At 40.8% G+C, this 21010-nt stretch overlaps 1 protein-coding gene and 2 long non-coding RNA genes across 5 annotated transcripts in view; 2 read left to right on the top strand and 1 right to left on the bottom strand.

The window, feature by feature from the left end:
• Nucleotides 1-5366, top strand: part of LOC148413249 (mitogen-activated protein kinase kinase kinase 7-like) — a 78245-nt gene extending 72879 nt beyond the window's left edge. For all 3 annotated transcript variants that reach the window (XM_088433245.1, XM_088433243.1, XM_088433244.1), the window contains 2 exons: nt 1243-1358; nt 2998-5366. In XM_088433245.1, coding sequence (XP_088289371.1) covers nt 1243-1358; nt 2998-3169 — 288 coding nt within the window. In that variant the 3' untranslated portion in view covers nt 3170-5366. The remainder of the gene's footprint in view (nt 1-1242; nt 1359-2997) is intronic.
• The window catches only part of LOC148413248 (uncharacterized), a 25284-nt gene extending 9599 nt beyond the window's left edge, over nt 1-15685 (bottom strand). The window contains exon 1 of the long non-coding RNA XR_015867782.1: nt 15574-15685. This is a non-coding gene — a long non-coding RNA (uncharacterized LOC148413248). The remainder of the gene's footprint in view (nt 1-15573) is intronic.
• Nucleotides 14579-21010, top strand: LOC148413247 (uncharacterized). Its single transcript, XR_015867783.1, has 2 exons — nt 14579-14987; nt 17408-21010. It is a non-coding gene; the product is annotated as an uncharacterized LOC148413247 (long non-coding RNA).

Below are 21010 nucleotides of genomic sequence, written 5' to 3'. Positions count from 1 at the left end.
TCATTACATAAAGGCAGAAAATTGTCTTCCAAATGTTATGCTTTTTGCTCACATCCGTCTGAAACCTCATTTCACTTACACAAATGTTACTTTTTTTTTTTCTAAATCTACTGTTCAGACTCATGCTTGCCCTTTAAGAAAAGTTGTAATGCATTGTGGGGAATGAAAAGGAGCTAGTGCTCGATGCTGAGGGGAGAGTTAAGATCTCACCTCACTTTGAAGCACTATGCTGTGTGATGTTTAAAAATAAATTTAAAAAAGTGCCCAAAAAGAGAGACATGCCAACATTGCGGACTTCACTTATCATGAGGCTATTCCAGTCCCCTTTAACAGCAAAAAACAGGAGAACACTGTATTTGGTCATCTGCATTTTTCACAGAGCAAAAAAGAAAAAAAATCTTTTATTTTCATCCCATAACTTTTAAACAACCTACAGTTTGTGGTGACATTTTGGTTATTCAGTTGTAGAATGACAAAATATTGACAGAAAAGACAAAAGACAGTTTTGTGAATACTGAAAAATTAGCCAATAACAAAAGTGACTCTCCTGTTTATATTGCCTTTTGCATGCTAGATTTTCCTGCAATCTGCACAATTAAAAAATAAAAAATCTCCATTCTGATCAAGAAAAAGATATTTTGAAAATTGAAATTTATATTGTGAAATATATTGTTACAAATTTTCCTGAAATCATTCTCTTGGACTCAATCTCAGCATCTCATCTCAATGGAAGTGTGTCACATCCCATTCCAAATGTTTTTTATATGGATTTTTTACTAGATTTTGCTTCTGCCCACTATTCAAAACAGGAGAAGATTGACTGAAACCGTGAAATTGAGGGCCACTTTAAACCATCATCATTGGCTAAATCAAATTTCAATCGTTATGTTTTATGGTCTATAGTGAGACTATTTCGGGAGCATTAAAAAGGGACTCTTTTTTTAAATATGAACAGATGATAAAAATTTGTACCAGAATTTGGAGGTGTATTAGACACAAGTACATTATATACATGGAATTCTATGGTACTTTAAAAATAAAGATTATGCTTTTTATGCTAAGATTGTGCTTTTTCTAAATAAATACCAATTTAAGGAAAAAAAAAAAAACTGTCTGCAGCATTACAAGAAGAAAAAAAAACTACGCCAGTAACTTTAATCTCGAGACCCATTACCCGATAATGAATGTAATGTATTACTCTTGCCTAGTTAGTTGACAGCAATCGCAGTTTTTATTTTTCAGCCCCTGACTCCATGCCCTAACTCCAAAGAATCAATGGCTGTTTTTGAGCAGCACGTAAAGATGGCTCAGGAATACATCAGTGTTCAGTCAGAGATTGCTGAACTTCTCAGGAGAAAGTAAGTGAATGATTTATTATATGGTTGGCTTTTGTGTCATTTTCTATGCTGATTTCAATCAATTGCCGCTTTCATGTGAAATAGGCCATCTTCCTTCTCTAACCCTTCCTTTATCCATCCATCCATCAATCATCCAACCAACCTCTCTCCTTTTCTCTCTCTGTCTGTCTGTCTCTCTCTCTCCCTCCCCCTCTCTCCTTCTGCACATGTATGTGTGTTTCTGTGTGAGTGTGTCATAGCGCATAATTTGCATTGCTGATGTTAACACATGGTACAATCCCCATTTACCAACAAAACTGTACTAATCTGTAAACTAATCTGTACATTTACAAGGTGGGAAAATAATTTATTTTCAACCTTTCCTCTTTGCTCTAAGTCATAAGTGTCTCTAGTCCTCGAACACACCTATCATATTTCTCCAGGTACAGGTCAAGTTTATTTCGTCATTTCCAGCCCCCATACTGTAACAAATTCAAAATAAGAGTAACCGATCCACACGCTGATCTTGGCACAGTCGTCACTTGCACAGTCGACGGCTTTGGCAAAGCATTTCTGGGGACCTCCATTTTTAAAAAATTGGACAGGTCCCAAGATGACTACTAGTGGAAGATTAATAAGGATGTTTGAAAATGAGGAGCAGGAAGGAGAGGAACAATTTGGGAGGAACAAATGGGAGGACCAATTTGGCGTGTCAGATAGCCATGATGACTTTAAGGGCTTTTCAACAAATTCATATTCAGCTGTGTCAAAATAAAAAGCCTTGAAATTTCAAATTGTTTTATTGTTCAACGTTAGTTTCAGCATTTGTGTCCAAGCGCACATTGCCTCGCACTTCTCGCACTCCCGTTTCTGCCCCCCCAATAACCACAACAGTATGTTATTCAATATATGATAAAGAAATGCGGCTAAAAGTACCGTAATTTCATCATTTTAATAACACACACCGTGTGGACAGCCATTATATTTGTAACCACTAGAGTCAGACTTATACTGGCATTGTTGTCAAATTCAACCAAATTGAAGTAAATAAAGGGAGGGGTCAACTTATGCACAAGGTCGACTTCTACATGAGTAAATACGACGAGCTTAATAAGCTCGGCAGAAGCTTGAAAGTATCCTCATCATTTGAATCAGGTGTGTTTGAGAGGTCGGAAAGGTCAGAAAGCCTTCAGGACACCGGCCCCCGAGGACTGTAATTCGATACCTGTGCTCTTAAGTTATCCAACAATATTGGGTCCTTTCCTCTGCTCTATTCTTTTTAGCCCCCTCCACAGATCGTGGATAGGGTTGAGGTATGGGGATTGAGATGGCCATAGGAGGACCTTGATTCTGCCTGTTAAACCCATCCATCCATTTTCTATAGCCGCTTATCCTCACTAAAGTTGGTGGCTTGCTGGTGCCTATTCCAGACGGATTGTACATTTTTTTCTGTAGTATGCTTATGCAAAAAATAAATAAATAAATAAATAATAATAAAAATAATTTATTTTCAGGCTTTAACACATCCTAACCATGGTTGCCAATAATTATGGTTTTGTCAAATCTTACATCATTGTATCTGTACTGAAGAATCAACAACTTGAAAATGAGTTGAAACGTGATGTACAATTGACAAAGCTTTGTGGTATTTTTTCTCTAGACAGGAGCTGATCTCAGAGTTGGAGGATGGTCAGCAAGAGCACCACACATCATCTCGTATAATGCAGGAGCACAGCAAATTGCTGGAGGACAATAGCAGCCTTACTGTCCACTGTCAAGGCCTTCGAAATAAACTAGGTCTGTTAAAGAGTCAGGACCAACAACAGAGCTAAGGCCAGTCAGCATGGCTTTAATAGTCCTTTAGCAATTGTTCATTAAGTCTTTGCTCTCATGTGGAATTACATTTTGAACTGTCCTCAACTTGGAGACATCCGCTGGCCTGAAGATCATAAGACGAACATCTCATCATTGATAGTTCAGTGGATTTCACAGCTGACTTGCAAGTGGTGTGAGATCGATTTCCACAATGACCATGTAAGAGGGAGTGAGTGTGAATGGTTGTTTATCGCTCTAATCTTATGATTAAATGCCAAGTAGTTGAGAATGTAGAATGCCTTTCAGCTGAGACGTCCTTGAGCTCCCTGCAGCAATGAACAGAATGATCAGCAAAAAATCAATGAATTTAACATTAGACAAAGCTCATTTGTGTAAGAGTTATGAGGAGATGAATATGGTTAAAGTAATGTTATTACCTACTTTGTTCCCCACCTTTTAGTTTTAAAACAGTACATCTTTACATACAGTAATCCCAGTGGCGGGCCGTGACTTTCACATGTACAGTGGGGCAAATAAGTATTTAGTCAACCACTAATTGTGCAAGTTCTCTCACTTGAAAAGATTAGAGACGCCTGAAATTGTCAACATGGGTAAACTTCAACCATGTGAGACAGAATGTGGAAAAAAAAAGAAAAAAAAAATCACATTATTTAATTTTTTTTTTTCAAATTATGGTGGAAAATAAGTATTTGGTCACCTACAAGCAAACAAGATTTATGGCTGTCAAAGAGGTCTAACTTCTTCTAACGAGGTCTAACAAGGTCTAACAATGCTCCACTCGTTACCTGTATCAATGGCCCCTGTTAACTCATTATCGGTATAGAAGACACCTGTCCACAACCTCAGTCAGTCACACTCCAAACTCCACTATGGCCAAGAACAAAGAGCTGTCAAAGGACACCAGAGACAAAATTGTAGACCTGCACCAGGTTGGGAAGACTGAATCTGCAACAGGTAAAACGCTTGGTGTAAAGAAACCAACTGTGGGAGCAATTATTAGAAAATGGAAGACATACAAGACCACTGATAATCTCCCTCGATCTGGGGCTCCATGCAAGATCTCACCCTGCGGCGTCAAAATGAAAACAAGAACGGTGAGCAAAAATCCCAGAGCCACACTGGGGGACCTAGTGAATGACCTACAGAGAGCTGAGACCACAGTAACAAAGGCTACTATCAGTAACACAATGCGCCGCCAGGGACTCAAATCCTGCACTGCCAGACGTGTCCCCCTGCTGAAGCCTGTACACGTCCAGGCCCATCTGCGGTTCGCTAGACAGCATTTGGATGATCCAGAATAGGACTGGGAGATTTTGTCATGGTCATATGAAACCAAAATAGAATTTTTTGGTAGAAACACAGGTTCTCATGTTTGGAGGAGATAGAATACTGAATTGCATCCGAAGAACACCATACCCACTGGAGTATAAGTCGCATTTTGGGGGGGTAATGTAAATATAATGATAAAATATATGGCGCGTGTAGACGCAGCGGCCGCTAGCTCAGCCGCTCCGCTCGCTCGGCCGATGGCTCGGCCGGCCAGCTTGCGGCAGGCCGGCTCGCTCTTCTGACAATGTGTTGTTTTGTTTGGCAAACAAGTGTTTGTCTGAAAGTTTTTCCGGTCAACCAAAATACGTGCACAGTCGACAGGTCTTCTTACACATCCGAAGAAGCAAGATTTGCCAACTTTTAAACACAGAACTGGAGAACGAGTTAAGGGAACTGGGGCTGCTACGCTGGCCTGCTAATTCACCGGACTCACCTGCTACCCTTGCTACCCACTTTTAAACAACTCCTCCAACTTGGGAGGTAAACGTTTCGCCACTTCCTCTTCGACGTCACTTACGTCAGACTCATCGGTGCCATTTTAGTTCAGCCCTTCTCAGTTGTTTTTATAAATTACCGGTGGGGGGCTGGCTGGCTGGCTGGCTGCCTGCTTTAAAAACCACATCACAAACGTATGGACGGGGCTTTCTGTCGCTGTTGTACTTTTTGTCCACTTTTTTTAACGCGAGAGGGGAGGGGAGTGGAGCGAGCTTGCTGTGCACTTTACGGTAGATCCGGAAAGAAGAGCATTGTTGAGAACTTTCACTTTTCTGGCATGTGACAGAGCCAATATTTTCACCGACAGCACCTTTATTCTTTGTGGCAATACTTGCCTGCCAAAAAATAAAAAACTTGTGTTGCAATCAAGTGGCCGAGACTGTGCTAAATATTGTGCTGACAATGCTGTGCTATCGTTAGCTTAGCACAGTATGGTTCAACGGCTGTTAAGTGAAGCAAACGCTGCACATACCAGTTGTCCCAAGTTCTCGCTTCCGCCTTTCGACAAGCCAGGTGAGTGCTCTTGCTTGGCTCTGTTTCATCTTGAAAGCTCAGCTGGCCGTGTTGGACCGCAAAGCGGCCGCCATGATTCATTCCTGCCCACTGCGTGAGCCGTTGAATGTTCCCTAAGTTGATTGGCTGTCTCGACTCGAAACGCGGAAAAAGTAAATAAAAAATAACTTCACGCGAAAGGCGAAATTTCGCTTCTCGTGACCGCGCGTGGCCATTTGCGTCGCTCCATTCGCGTCCATCTTGTCGCCCGACGTGCATTCGCGCCCAGTCACGCGAACTCCATTGACTACAATACAAAACGCACCGCTTTTTCGCCTCGTTCGCGTTCGGTGCACGCGTACCATTAAGATAAATAATTTCCAAAACATTTCGGGTGCAGCCCACGCGGCCCGGTACCAGTTGATCCCCGGACCGGGGGTTGGGGACCACTGCCTTAGAAGACTTGCTTGCTTGAATAGCTTCCTTGTTCTTGAGAATTGTAGCGATTGTCTATGGTGTTATATTTGTGCCACAATACCAGCCAATCAGAGCTTGTAAAAGCACATTGATTGACAGCTTTGTATCCAATGAGATTGCTTGTTGTGTTCACCCGGAACGAGCAAACGAGAGTGCGTCACATCGACGTAGGCGGGAGGGGTGGGCTTATATTATTAAAGTACAAAAACTAACAAGGTATTTCTGTCAAATGATACAATACAGTAATAATAATAATATTAAAAGTAATTCTCCAGCCCAAGTCCGTGTTGACGCACACTCGTTTGCCCTTTTCGGGTGAACACAGGGCAAACGAGAGTGCGTCAACGGATAGCGTACAAGCAATCTCATTGGATACTAAGCTGTGTCAATCAAAGTGCTTTTACAAGCTCTGATTGGCTGGTTTTGTGGCACAAACGTAACGCGTGAACAGAACTGAGCGAGCGCAGAGGACGACTCGAGCGAGCGAGAGCTCGATGTTGAGCAAACGCGATGTTGAGCGAGGGAGAGAGTATCGCGAGCGAGAGCGAGATGTTGAGCGAGAGAGGGCTATCCCGAGCGAGCAAAGAGGAATTTTGAGCGAGCAATTTCTTTTTCTGTGTTCAAACTCCATCGGCGCGCGCTCAAACTCTTATCATTACGCGCTCAATAGTTTTTTTCTTGCTCTCAAAATCTGTTTTCGCTCGCTCAGTTTGATTTTCTCCGCTCAATTTTTTTTTCCGCGCGTGCGTAATTGTGGCACAAATATAACGCCATAATTGTCGAGCGGTTACGGCCATACTCACTAGCAAGGTTAACTATGCGTGCGCCTCCTGCGTATTTTTTTTATTATCTCCTGCTTCGTTTCTATTGTCATCATCCTCTTACTTCTTCCCTTACCGCCACTTGAAATTTTAGAAGCCATGTCTAACAGATAAAGTTTGCAAAGTCTTCACAACACACCAACCAGCTCGTGCCATCAAGCTAGATGAGGGCGTTCGGCCAATAGCATATCGGCATTTCTGTGATTGACGTGACGCTGGCCAATAGCATATCCGCATCTCCGTGACTGAGACCGTATGTATATACTACATATACATGTTTAATAAAAATGAATTTGATATGAAATTCACTTTCATTATGGATATTATAATTATTATAGTTTATTATGATAATGATGTCAGGTTATGTTAGGCCAGTAGAGAAGGCCTTGTTTGCCCTGACGGCCCACCAGTAAAACTAAACATCAAAATTGGCAGTTATTGTTTTCCATGACAATATGAGTCAGATTTAAGTTTATATTAGAAAGACCAGGGTTCACTTAGGTTCACTAGACTAGGGGTTACCAACATAGTGTCTGCGGGCACCAGGTTGCCCCCAAAGATCACATGAGTAACCTGCTGGCCTGTAGTGCAAAAAGCCTACAAGAGATAGAACATTGGTGTTTTTGTTTTTTGTTTTTTTTTTACGAATTTTACACAAAATTAGACAGGTATTACATTAACATTGCATATTACACTTGATGTACATATTTACAACAGCTGTTCCTTAGTTATTGTGAAAAATCATAAACATGATCGGTGTCTTCACATAAACTGGTAGCCCTTCGTATTACTCAGTACCAAAGAAGTAGCCCTCAGTTTCAAAAAGGTTAGTGACCCCTGCACTAGACTATGTGTGGTCTTTTTTTTTTTTTTTTTTTTTTAAGTTTTGATCAGTCAGGACTCAATCCTCGACTTGTAGTTAATCTTTTTCATTTCCAGTTGACTTGGACACCCCTTCTTAGAGTTTACAACTCTATTGGTAATTTGAGCAAAGTTGTACAAAAAGTATAATCTAGATCAAAATCAGACAATTTTTTAAATCCCTGTTGTTGTTGCCCAAGATATTTCAATTTGGTTTACGTTAAAAAAATAAAATAAAATTAAATCAATAACTCAAAGAAAGTAGGAGTTGATCAGTCTGGTCCCGTTCCAAGCATTCACAATTGCCAAGTCTGTGTCAAATAGAATTCACAAAATGTAAAATAAGTTCCAAAAACCAGCATGAGGTCATGAAAGTTTATTTATTTGACAAAAAAAACACAAATACAGATCCCCTTCTTTCAAAATATTTAGTGCATTTAAGCACTTAGATGGAGTTTTAAAAGACACTTGGTGCGCCTCAAATACTTAGTTAGTAAGCTCAAATACGCGCCTCAAATACTTAGTTACTTAGCTAGTTAAACGCCAAGGAGTGTAGGCAGGTTCTATTTGTAGAAATGTTCTTACCCTGCACACAAATTCAGCGTGTATGCAAAATTACAAAAATAAACTGAAGATGAAACAAATGTGTAATTATATATATGTGTGTGTGTGTATATATATATATATATATATATATATATATATATATATATATATATATATATATATATACACACTTGTTCCCTAAATTATTCATACCCCAGGATTTTTTATTTCATTTTTGTAACAAAACCTTTACATTTATGCAAGTTTCTTCATGAGTTGTATGTGACAAACAAGTAAAAGAATCAAAACAACAAACAATTGGAGAAACGGAAAATCCAACAGGTATTTCATTGATGGAAAACCAAAAAAATGCTATGTTCAAAATCATTCATATCCTAGTCCAATGTCTTCATAATGAAATACCATAGCCTTTTTTTTTTTTTTTACTACCGGCAGACCATTCCTTTATGTGTCAACCAGCATTCTGCATTGCTCCTGTAGAACATTGGCCCATTGTTCCCAGGCAAAGGCCTCAAGATGGATTAAGTTGGTGGGTTTCTGAGCCACCTTTCTCATCTTCCAAGTTCTTTTGGTTAATTGTCTTTCTGGACCATCCAATTGTGTCACGTTCTGCCTGGGTTTTTCTTCTCTTGTGGGTTGAGTTGTGGCGAATTTGGTTGTTTAGATATTCAGAGAGGATTGTTTCCTTACCGCGTCTGCCTCTCCTCCCTGTCAGTTAGTTTGATTTCGTCCACCTGTTGCCTGCGTGTTCCTGCCCCTTGCTTGTCACCCAATCAGCTTCCCCTGCCTCTTGTTCTCTCCCAGCTGTTTCGCCTTATTTGTAATTAGTGTTGTGGATTCAAGCTGTAGGTTTGTCACTGCCAGTCGTCGGATTACTGTAATGGTCACCCCCCATGCCATGATTTCCTCGCTGTCTCGTTCATTGTGTTCTCCAGTCTCACGGCTGCCCTTCCCCGTAAGTTTAGTTTAGCCCTCTCGTTCTTTTGATTCATTGTGACCTCTGGCTTCCTCGCACTCTTGGTCCATCCTCTTGCACACTACTCCACTCGCCATGCCACTCGCTATGCCCATATCGTGACAAATTGTGGCTGAGCTGGAGTTTCTCGGCAGACTCCTTCAGGTTTTTGTGAAGGATTGCGGTGTAATCCTCCTTCCTTTATAATTTCCCCTACTATGACAAGGTTCCCTGTGCCTCTGGAGGAGAAGCGTTCCCATAAAACTATATTGTCATTATCATGCCTATTATCATGTTAGTAGGGGTTTGTATTTTTTGGCAATAAGCGTCTCCTTTATTTCTCCAGAGTTACTCAGCATTCATAGGCCCAAATAACTCATTAACCAAAATCTAGAGTCATGCTGGAAGTGACCTCTGTCAAAAGCCAGACAAGCCTCAACATGTTTTTTTTTAGTTTTTTTTAGGTTGTCTTACTGAGCCACTCAATGCTAGACCTTGAGAGTCATTCCTGCCTGCTCAAGTTTTTCTATTAGGGCCATAGTTGGGGTCTGATGGTTGACGTTAACCTCTCAGCATACTTTCCTAGCAGGTTTGAGAGACACCTTACAATTCTTACCATAACTGCCAAGGTTTTTAACAGTGTTGAACCTCATGTGGTTGTTTATGATGCTCTGGATGGTTGCCACTGGGAGACCAAACTGCTCGGAAATGGTACGCTTTTCCCTTGCTGTGGCCACACACAAGATTCTAACACAGGTCCTCACGCAGGTTTTTCTTCTTGACCATGATGTTCAGAAACCCAGTATGACTGGGAGCCTTTTTTTTCCATTTATACTCTTCTAAAAATGTATTTTCTGTTCTTGTTTTCAACATTTGTTTTAAAACATGCGTTTCTTCACCTGGTGACATCTTGAAATAGCATTTAGCATGAAAATGTACACATTTGGTTCATTTTAGATGAGATATTGACAAGGGTATCAATTTCAACATAACACTTTATGGAAATCTATCAATAATATCAGTTTGAAATTAAAATAGTATTGTTTTTACTCATTTGTTTGTTGGTCACATATGACTCACAAAGAGTCACATAGTGCTTCCTCCGTGCTTCCTCTTTCGTGCCTTCAGTGGTTCCGTTTTTTTTTCCATTAAAAAAAAAAAAAAACTATATTGCCTGCATGGCAAACAGATGACTAAACTGTAAATACACATGCCACAGGCACTCCTCGTAGTAGCACGAAGTAGCACGAAGTAGCAAGGGAACACTGAATACTCTATGTATGGGTGTGTTTTATACATATACTGTATGTACAGTACATACGTTGGTGTGTGTGTGGGTGTGTTTGTATGTGTGTGTGTGTATATATATATATATATATATATATATATATATATATATATATATATATATATATATATATATATATATATATATATATATAGTAGTTCAAGAGTTTGACTGTCATATGCATGGTAATACAGTGGGCCCCCGGGTTACGAACTTAATCCGTTCAGCGGCTACGCTCGTATCTCGAATTGCTCGTATAGCGGGCAATCCAAACCCATGTTAATTCGTGAGTGCGTGCAACGCGCACAGAAGCCTTAGGTAAAATCATCACGCTGTATACATAAATTAATATTAAGTGACATAATCTGCTGTACAGTTGCATTAATTAACAAATTCAAAGGATAAATGACTTTTACCTTTGAAAAGACGTGACTTGTGCTGAGATAAGCAGAGATGAGCAGAGATGAATGCTCTAAGTCAATACGGTAAATCAGATATGCTATTGGTCTTACAGTGTCAAAGTAACTTTTTCAGTCAGGGTTTTCTCTACTTCCTTCCATCCCAACCAGCTGTGCCATCAAGCTAGATAAAGGCGTTCGGCCAATAGCATATCGGCACTTCTGTGATTGACGTGTGACACCGGCCAATAGCATCTCCGTGAGTGAGACCGGGTGACCTTAATCGACCAATAGCATATTGGCGTCTCCTTGACTGACTGATAATTATTTGCACTTTTTTTTTAAACGGTTGGAATGTATTGACATCTTATTGATTAAAACACATTTAAATCTGTGACGATTTTTTGTCCTGCAATCGGCACACTTAATTTCATGTCAACTGTTTTTCCCGACGTGAATTGAGCACGGTGGAAGCGGAGAGGTGGTTGTGTGTGTTGCATTTACTAGGCAGCACACTTATGGCTTGTTCGAGCGTCAGTTCACCTTTGGTTACAACTCACAAAAATGCAACAATGACGCTGTCCCGATGCATATCGGGAGATCGCCGACTAACCTGACATGCAATCTTGTCTAGCAACCATTATATGGCGCTGTATCATCACCCGTAATAGGGTGCAGAGATTAACCTCTTGAGTTAATACAGCAACGCATATAGGCTATTGGTCTTACAGTGTTACAGTAACTCTTTCAGTCATGGTGCAAATCACGGAGATACTAAAACATCATCCTCTTATTTCTTCCTTTACCGCTGCTAGTAATTTTAGAAGCTATGTCTAACAGATAAAGTTTGCAAAGTCTTCAAAACATTCCGTTTTTCACTCATTTTGTCTACTTCCTTCCATCCTGTCCCATCAAGCTAGATAAAGGCGTTCGGCCAATAGCATATCGGCATTTCTGTGATTGACGTGTGACGCCGGCCAATAGCATCTCCGTGAGTGAGACCGGGTGACCTTAATCGACCAATAGCATATTGGCGTCTCCTTGACTGACTGATAATTATTCGCACTTTTTTTTAAACGGTTGGAATGTATTGACAATTAATTAAAAAAAAACACACATTTAAACCAATGACAATTCTTTGTCCTGCAATCGGCACATTTAATTTCATGTCAGCTGTTTTTCCCTTTAGCTGTACAAACACTACACTTAAATGGTAATATATTTAGACACCGTGAGTGAGACAGTCAGTGTGAGATTGTAAGACCAATAGCGTTCACGTTACCGCCATAAGTAACTATTAATGATTGTAGATGACGCAACTGCTGAATATATTGACGCAGTTAGGCGAGAACATTTCTACATACTCAATGGCTGGTTTGTCGAATGCTCGCAAGACGAGAGGTTTGCTCGTAAGCGGAGGACAAAATTCTCCCTGATCCACGCTCGTAAGGCGGAATGTTCGCAAATCAGGATGCTCGTAAGCAGGGGGCTGACTGTACTACATAATGAAATTCTTATTCTTCATTTGCCTGAGCAGACTGTATTCCACAATCGAGCAAATATTGAAGTAGCAATTAAAAAGAAAAAACAGTAATAGAGCAATAAGAAATGTAATAATAAACCACTAAAAATTGATCTGAGTAACATTCTGTGCATATTATGGAGTATATAGAGTGGAAGAAACTGTACTGTATGCATTTGAGCATGATAGTGCAAAATATTATGTTTTTAGCAGCTTTGCTGAACTGTGCACGATTTTAGGACGAGTGGCATCTCAACAGAAAAACCAGAGAGAAAATAATGATGGTAAAAGGAACTTATACATCATGCTTTTCTACCTTAAAATCTTCCAATGAACTCAAAGCAATTTACAGTGACTACACTATTTACTTACTTACTTTCCATAAAAAAAACTGGGGGTTCAGTCCCTTGCTCAAGGACACATAATCACAAAGGTCTGGTGACCAAATCAACAAAATCTCAATTTGGAAACAACCGCTTAGATGGAGGCCGTCATTTTTTCCTTAGTTATGGAAAGCAAAAGAGGAAAACCTCCAAGATAATTCAAAATCATGTCTTGGATGTCAATTTGTGTTTTATGTGCAGCCGAGCCAGTTTCTGGTTTGTATGCCAATAGCAAATAAAAACGGAAAATAAAGAGGAAATAGAAGGTTTGTATGCCAGTCATAAATAAAAGAAGGTGGGGGACAGGCAGCACAAGTTTCACAACTGTGCACAATGATCAGTTGTGCACTATTTATTCTATGCATTTGAGTTCACCCACCAAACACAAATGAAAACGTCAGCAAAGGCGTCATGCCAGATACAACAACTGTCATGTCTGTTTGGGTTAGTTGTTTTTTGATGTTGTGAGCTTTCGGGTTTCTGTTTTGTTAGGTTTCTGTTTACCTCTTTTTGGGTTCATGTTCTGTTTTCCTCGGGTTTGTCTGTCGCAGACTTATTTGTTGCAGAATGATTTGTTCCACTCGTCTGCGTGTCCCCGTCCCGTTGTTTTCCTCCAGTCGGTTTCCTCTGCCTTCTGTTTCCCGTCCAGCTGTTGCGTTTTTCCCGAATTAGTCTGGTTTCGTCTGGTTTTCCTTTCGAGTCTTGTTCGGGTCTTCGCCCTCATTTTTTGCCATCTTGTTTTGAGCACATCATCTCCCGACTTTGTCCCCTTCCTTCCTCGCCTCTACGTTTCATGCCCCACCATGACAGAATGACCCCAACAAGGGACCCTGCAGGTAGCTCCCACCTACGTGTTCCACCAGTCAACGCACTCTGCCAGTCAACGTCATCAGCCAGTCGCTTATCCTTGTCCCCCCGTGTGAGTCCAGTCTCTTTCCTTCACATCTCTCCTTTCGATGTTCCCTCTTGATCCATCTGAGCTGCTATATCTTGCTGTCTTGCCCCCACACGTTTTTCGCAACTCTGATTTTTCTGGCTTGGAAGATTACATTCCCACTGAAAGCACGCCTGAGCACCCGCAATCACCAGACCTCACAATACACTAGATTACCAATTTTCTGACTTAAATGATTTACCCCCTTTTGTTTCATTCCAATTCTGGTCCTGATTTGGTTTACCCAAGTCGTTTTCCTTCCGAAGATTTTGATTCAGACACAGATTTTTTTAAATTTTTTTTCCTAGCCCGTGCTCTTCCAAGTCGGACAATGATGATTTTGATTTAGATATTGACAGTTCCCTTTCCAATTTGAGTTGTTTTGCATCCCACCGTTCTGTTTTGACTTCGATTATGCACCCCTTGTATGCCGTGACCTCTACTCCTCGCATTTTCGGTGTTTCCCAACCCTCCAGGCGACAGGCTGATGTGGCTACTGCTCCTGTCCCTAGTCTCCAGTCAGACAAGCTGGAGGTCCTTGTCTCACCTTCCTGGCAACAGTGCGCTCCTGTCCCAGCTCCCCAGCAACAGTGCGTCCCGGTCCATGCGCTCTGGCAACTGAGCGTCCCTGTGCCCCTGCGACTGAACATCCCTGTCCCTGCACTCCCGCAGCTGGACATTCTGGATCCTGCGCCCTCACAGCTGGAAATTGCAGACACTGCGCCTCCACAGCTGGACAATCTGGAACGTACGCCCCGGCGGCTCGACATTCTGGTCCCGGACAACTGTGCTTGTAGTCGGCATCCGACTCCCCAAGTCCAGGCACAGCTCACTTCTCCCAAGTCCCCAGTCCAGGCACGGCACACGTCTCCTAAGTCCTCAGTCATGGCACTACAGTCGCTCTACGAGCTGCTGCAGTCGCCCTCTGAGCCCTGGGCCGAGCCGCTGCAGTCGCTCTCCGAGCCCCGGGCCGAGCCGCTGCAGTCGCCCTCCAAGCCACAGGCCGAGCCGCTGCTGTCGCCCTCCGCGCCATAGGCCAGCCATAGGCCGGGCCACTGCAGTCATTCTCTTAGCCACAGGCCAAAGTCACTGCCACGGCTCTCCGAATCACTAGGCCCAGCGCTGCTGCTGCCCTCGAATCCCTTAGTCATGGTGCTGCTGCTGCTCTTTGAGTTTCTAGTTGCTGCATTGCAGTTGGCCCCCGAGTCTCAAGCTGAGCCTGGGCAGTCGTCCTCCACGTCCCACGGCCAGGCGCTGCAGCGCCCCTTTCAGAAAGAACTTAGGACCAAAAGGTAAATAACTCTTCTATACTCTAAATCAAGACTTGTTCCATAAAAAAGAACCAGGCCCTTTTTTTATTGAGGATATCCAAATTATTCTTGAAACTATGAACATGCATTACTTAGACTACTCAAACACATACATTTTAGCTGAGGGGATATGTCAGCTGTGCAGTTTTTTCACTAAAATCTAATGGTCTAAGTGTTTCTTCCTGCTCTAAAAACCATGACATCATCAACATCAGCAGTTGGCTTGCTGCTTTTGTAGTTTGATCACCAGAGCACTTTGTATTTTACAACAGCAGCGTTGCAGATAAATGACTCATGAAGTCAAACATCACAGTCTGTGATCAATCAAGACTTAGCCTGTCTGCTAGTCTCAAGCTGCAGCCGGGCTGCCATTTGTATTTTACTGCACTACGTTTTATGGTGTCACACATGTTATTTATTTATTTATTTATTTTGGAGCATGACTCAATTCCTTCTGTGCTTCATTGTTGTTGGTCATCTGGTTTAAATATCTGGTTCAAATTTAAACAACCATATAATGATGCCCCCAACAATAACACTCATTTGGATACCTTGAAGCAATGATTACCTTTCACCAACAGAATTTTGGAAGATAACGCTCTTCTGTCGGTCTGCTTTTATTTGTCTGACTGCCTGCCTGTCCGTTGGTCTGCATAGGCAACTTCACATTGTTCACTGAAATAAAAAACAAACAGAAAAAGTAAAAAGGACACTTGTTAAATTGTAGTTTCACAAATAAATCTATCATTCATGTTTACACAAACAGATCTACCTATAAATATGAAGAAATATAAAAAATGTTGATGATGATGATGATATTTAGACTACTGAACCATAGAAATTACAGTAAATACATTTTAACTGCCATTTTCTATTATACAAAAAAAAGTATTACCTCCATCCTAATAACATGATGTTTAATCATGACCAAACCATAGCTGTTCTCTTTTTAAAATATACCACCCAAATAACAGGAAAAAGATGGTTGGTTCAGTTGAGTACGTATAACCACTTAATGGGACACTGTGTAAGATTTGACAGTTTTTCATTACGAACAGCAGGAAGTGCTGCATTTACCATTGTAATATAATTTAATGATAACTAGATGTAAGATTTTTTTTTTCATTTGTACTTTGGGAACACCGTATGTTGGTCACATTTATTTTCAAGCTTTTGAAATTTATAATCATTCAATTCATTCCTTTTTAATGAAAAACGGTCGAAATCTTGCACAGTGTCGCATCAACAATTCTGAGCTGCAGACATCACCAAACAACATGGTGAATCACGATGTCAAGTCTATTCAGATTAAAAACAAATGTCTGTGTCACTCGTGCTTTTTAGTTTTTTAACTTTTTGTTTTTTTGGTGACACACAAGCATGTATCTAATCCCAAAATTCCGTAAAAGGCACATGCGCTTCAACAAATGCAGAAAAACCACAAGATGACACTGCAAGACAACAATGTCTTGTCCATGCACACCAACACACTACAGGAGATTATCAACTCTTTCGCCCAGTCCTCTCTCTCACTCTCCTCTCTCTCTCTCTCTCTCTCTCTCTCTCGCTCTCTCACACACTCTCTCCCACCGCCCTCTCTCTCTCCCTTTCCACCGCACAGAATTTGGTCACAAACTTGCTGATGTATGGTCATATGAAATACAGTGACAATGACTCAAGTGAACCTTTGTTTGTTGTGGGGTTACGGTTTTGAAAATAACGTGTGATCGGCAAAGATAGTTGAAGCAGTTAGCGTTATTCTTTACAATTACAGTGGTCCCTCAACGCATTTATTGGGACCAGAAATCCCCAGTGATTCCATGAAGTAAGATTTGCTCCCTTACAGACATTGCACATACATAAAAGTGAAATATAATATGTTCAGTAAAACTTTGAATTTTCATTCTTTCTCTCGCACACGCTCCCTTATGACTTGACTTCTGCTGGAGGTTCTGACAGGGTTGTGATGTGGAGATGCTTGCGCTGCTTCTTCTTAAACAAAATGCCTTTAAATGCCATTTGACTCTCCATGGACATGGTTACTGAACTTGATCGATCTCACCATGTTAGCGGCGATCTTGTGAGCCTGAACTGACCTCCGTTGTGCCCGTTATTGACGTCTGATGTCATGTTGGAGAAGCTTTCCGTAGCTGGCATTCAGTAGCTAGCAGCCAGGCCAGTCTCATGGAATCATCCATGACCAAGAGGTGGACTTGGTTGGATGTGAAGCCTGCATAGTTGTGCACGAATTAGGCCACAATTTATGTCCAACTTGCATTCGGCTTCTGTTGCTTCAGCTTATTCAGAACAATTTCAATGTTGGTCAGGTACATCGTGATACTATATTCACGCCGATAGGCTCACACTCACACTCATCTTCCTATACTTTTCCTGTCCAATAGATCAGAAGTCCCCAACCTCCAGTCTGCGGCCCAGTACCGGTCCCTGGATCAACTAGTTCCAGGCCGTGTGGGCCACACCCTAATTAATGATGTTTTGGAAATGATTCAGTTTATCTTTGAACAGTTCATTCATTTGTGCTTTGTTTGGCTTGATCTTTGTTTTTTGGCGCCACGAATGTGGTGGTGGGGCTTTATTTGAGAGCAGTCAGTGACACACATGTCGTTTTGTCTCCCTGTGAAATGTGGCCCATGTGTCTTTAAATTGTACTTTCTTTGTAAAAAAATGATGTCATTTATGATAATATCCCCACCAACTTGTGACTGTGGATAATAGGTAATGTTCTTATCCTCAAAATTTTAAATAGGTTTGGTATGTATATGTTAATATGTGCAAAGGTTTTGCATCGATAAGTATTCTTTGCATCTAATTAACATTTTGTATTGAAATGAATAAGATTAGTAATTCAGATATATGATTGAATTCATTAATGTAATTCATGTAAATGTTTGAGGTGGCAACTTCAAAAGTATTTTCGAGACCCAAGCAAGCTAAGGGCTCCCATTAGTTTCTTAAGCTTTGACCAGTTCCGTGTTGAGAATAAGGTTGGGGACCACTGGACTAGATGACTTAGAAGATGCAGGACATTTAGGAGACATTTCTAGGGCGTTACAAGCAAACAAATCTAACAAGTAGTCACGAGGCGCAAGTGTTGAGTAGAGAGTGAGATGCGCACACTGCAAGCTCGAATGCTACATTATATAGTACAGGTGTCTCGGCCAATCAGCTCGCTAGGTTGATGTTACTGTACCAATCAGATGACAGCAAAACGAACCCAGAGAAAAGGGGTATGATAGGAAATGGAGGTTTTTTTTTAAAAAGAAAAAAAAAATCTGATTTTTTTTCAATTCATTTTTAATATTACAGTAAAAGGGGCGATATAGTTAAACCATGAAACTTGAACCACAATATAAAGAGAGTTCACTGTATTATTGAAATATTTTACTGTGGACAAGAATTGTATGCAACACGCAATGTCTGGCAAAGCAGGTCAATTATTTTGACGAGGGGCGAACCAAGACACAAGCCCAAAACCTATATTTTTACAATTGATTCATTAACATAGTATGACCCAACTACTGTAAATAAGTTTCATTGCTTTGATCATTAGAAATGTAGGGAGAGGATTTATAACAGCTTGGCCACATCAGGAACAAGAATGAGAAAGTCTTGTGCGCATAGCTTGATGTCACCACCAGTTTTGGGCAAGTTACTTTAAAATGGTAATGCATTATTTATTACTTATTACTGTCATTTCAGAGTAATGAGTTACAATATTACTATATTTAAAATGTAAGGCATTACACTACAGTTGCATTACTTTTATATTACTCTCAACTGCCAAAACATACCCATAACAACACAACTGGAAATATGGATTTGCCATTCCAAATGAAGCTCGTTATGCTCATTATACATCCAGTAGAGTTAAGCCTAAAAATGTCTGTATTATACAATATTGTAAAGCTTTAAAGACAAGATACAAAATATTTTTTTGGTATTTTAATCCCTTTATTATTTAGCTTCACGACATAGTGATGCATTGTTAATGCTTTAGAAAAAAAACTGTTTGTGCATTCCATAATTTCAATGTTAAGGTTAGGGTTAGGTTAGGGATAGATGTTTGAAAAATGGATTGTATTGGTGGGGCTAACGTTAGCAGCTAGCCTACATCATCGTTATTGTGTTTAAGGTACTGTTTAACATGAATTTTTGTAGGCTTCATCTTGACACATATTGACCACAGATTTTTATAGACCAGCAAATGTACAGTGAAAATTAGTGTTAGCTTATCTTGTCAATATAGCTAGTTTCAAAATGCTGGCGAATCCGCTGTGGAAAGCAGCACCACATCTTCTAAGCACAACATACCTCACCACAAGTCTCCTAATCTCTTGAGCTGGAAGTGGCATCCCTGAGCAAGAGAAAAATCATTTTGTCTGCTTTGTTTTATTCCCACTCAATACTCCATGTGTTTTCTTTTGGTTAACTTCACGTTACTATGGCTTCGCTCTCAATGTTTTGTCATCTTACTAGTGCTATTTGGCGAAGTGAACAGCTCTTTAGGTGTCACCCCAAAGTGCACCTAACTATTCTATTGTTCCTGTCTTAATCTCTGATGAACTTAAAATAATGGGTGCATGTCCATCTTGTGGATGTATTTTTCCTCCATCTCGCGATGATTTGGGCAAATTTAGGGAAAAAAAACCCCACCACTTTCAGGTTAAAAATGCATTGTAATGCCTTGCGTCACTTTCAATTGTACCAAGTAAAATGTTACTATGTTTTTATGTGTGTAGTGCATTACACTACCGCTTTACAGCAAAAAGTAATGCATAACAATAATTCCAATAATGTAATGTATTACTCCCAACACTGATCACCACAAAATCATACACTGCAGCAGGCACACCAGCTCATCTCATAATTGAACAGGTATGAATAATGACGAAAAATGTATTCTTTATCCTAATAAAATAAGTGCATTTGATAAAAATAATATACCGTAAATTCCGGACTATAAGCCGCTACTTTTTTCAACCCTGCGGCTTATTCAGTGATGCGGCCAATTTATGTAATTTTTCTAACGGCCGCTAGGGGCGCTCGAGTAGAAAAGGTAAGATTAAGACCGGTGGAATATATGCGTCGAGGAAGAGTGCAATTTCCTGTCTTGTGCATAAATTAAATTAGCGTGAACATACCCTCATCATGGAAAATGCAAAAAGAAAGGCATATGACGCAGGACAAACTCCATTCCAGCTGTGATTCCTGGGGGCACAACAAAGTATTTGCAGCTGCTTGACATTAGTGTGAATCGTGCATTTAAAGTGGCGCTCCGTGTTGAATGGGAGAATTGGATGACCAGCGGCGAGAAATCTTTCACTAAAACTGGCCGCATGCGAAAGGCAACTTTTTCACAAGTGGATCCTGACAGCGTAGGGGAGCGTCAAAAAAATCACCATCACCAACGGGTTCCGAAAAGCCGGTCTGCTGCGTGTTGGAGAGGAGGGCACAGTGACAACGAAGGAGAGGCTGAGGGAGTGTGTGACGACGTCTTATATAACAGTTTCATTCCGACACTGAGGAAGATGACTTTGATGGCTTCAATTCAAAGGAGGAAGATGAAGACGGCTTACCGTGATTTTTACCAGTATGTTCTTTTACCAGACCTGTTTTACCAGACCTGTTATACTGTGTAATTAGCGTGTTGCTACCATGCTGCTAGCGTGTTGCTACCCTGTTGCTAGCGTGTTGCTACCATGTTGCTACCATTTTACTGCCCTGTCACAGGCTTCAGTTCAAAGGAGGAAGATGAAGACGGCTTACCGTGATTTTTACCAGTATGTTCTTTTACCGGACCTGTTTTACCAGACCTGTTATACTGTGTTACTAGCGTGTTGCTACCATGCTGCTAGCGTGTTGCTACCACGTTGCTAGCGTGTTACTACCATGTTGCTACCGTTTTACTGCCCTGTCACAGGCACCGTTTGGGAAGAAAGTTATATTATTATTGTTAAGTTATATTATTAAAACTTTGAAAACTC

Source organism: Hippichthys cyanospilos, chromosome 14 (assembly GCF_059441005.1).
Source record: "Hippichthys cyanospilos isolate Australia breed blue-spotted pipefish chromosome 14, RoL_Hcya_1.0, whole genome shotgun sequence".
NCBI classification, from domain to species: domain Eukaryota; kingdom Metazoa; phylum Chordata; class Actinopteri; order Syngnathiformes; family Syngnathidae; genus Hippichthys; species Hippichthys cyanospilos.
The sequence above is the reverse complement of the archived record's forward strand: the minus strand, read 5'-3'. Positions and strand labels throughout refer to the sequence as shown.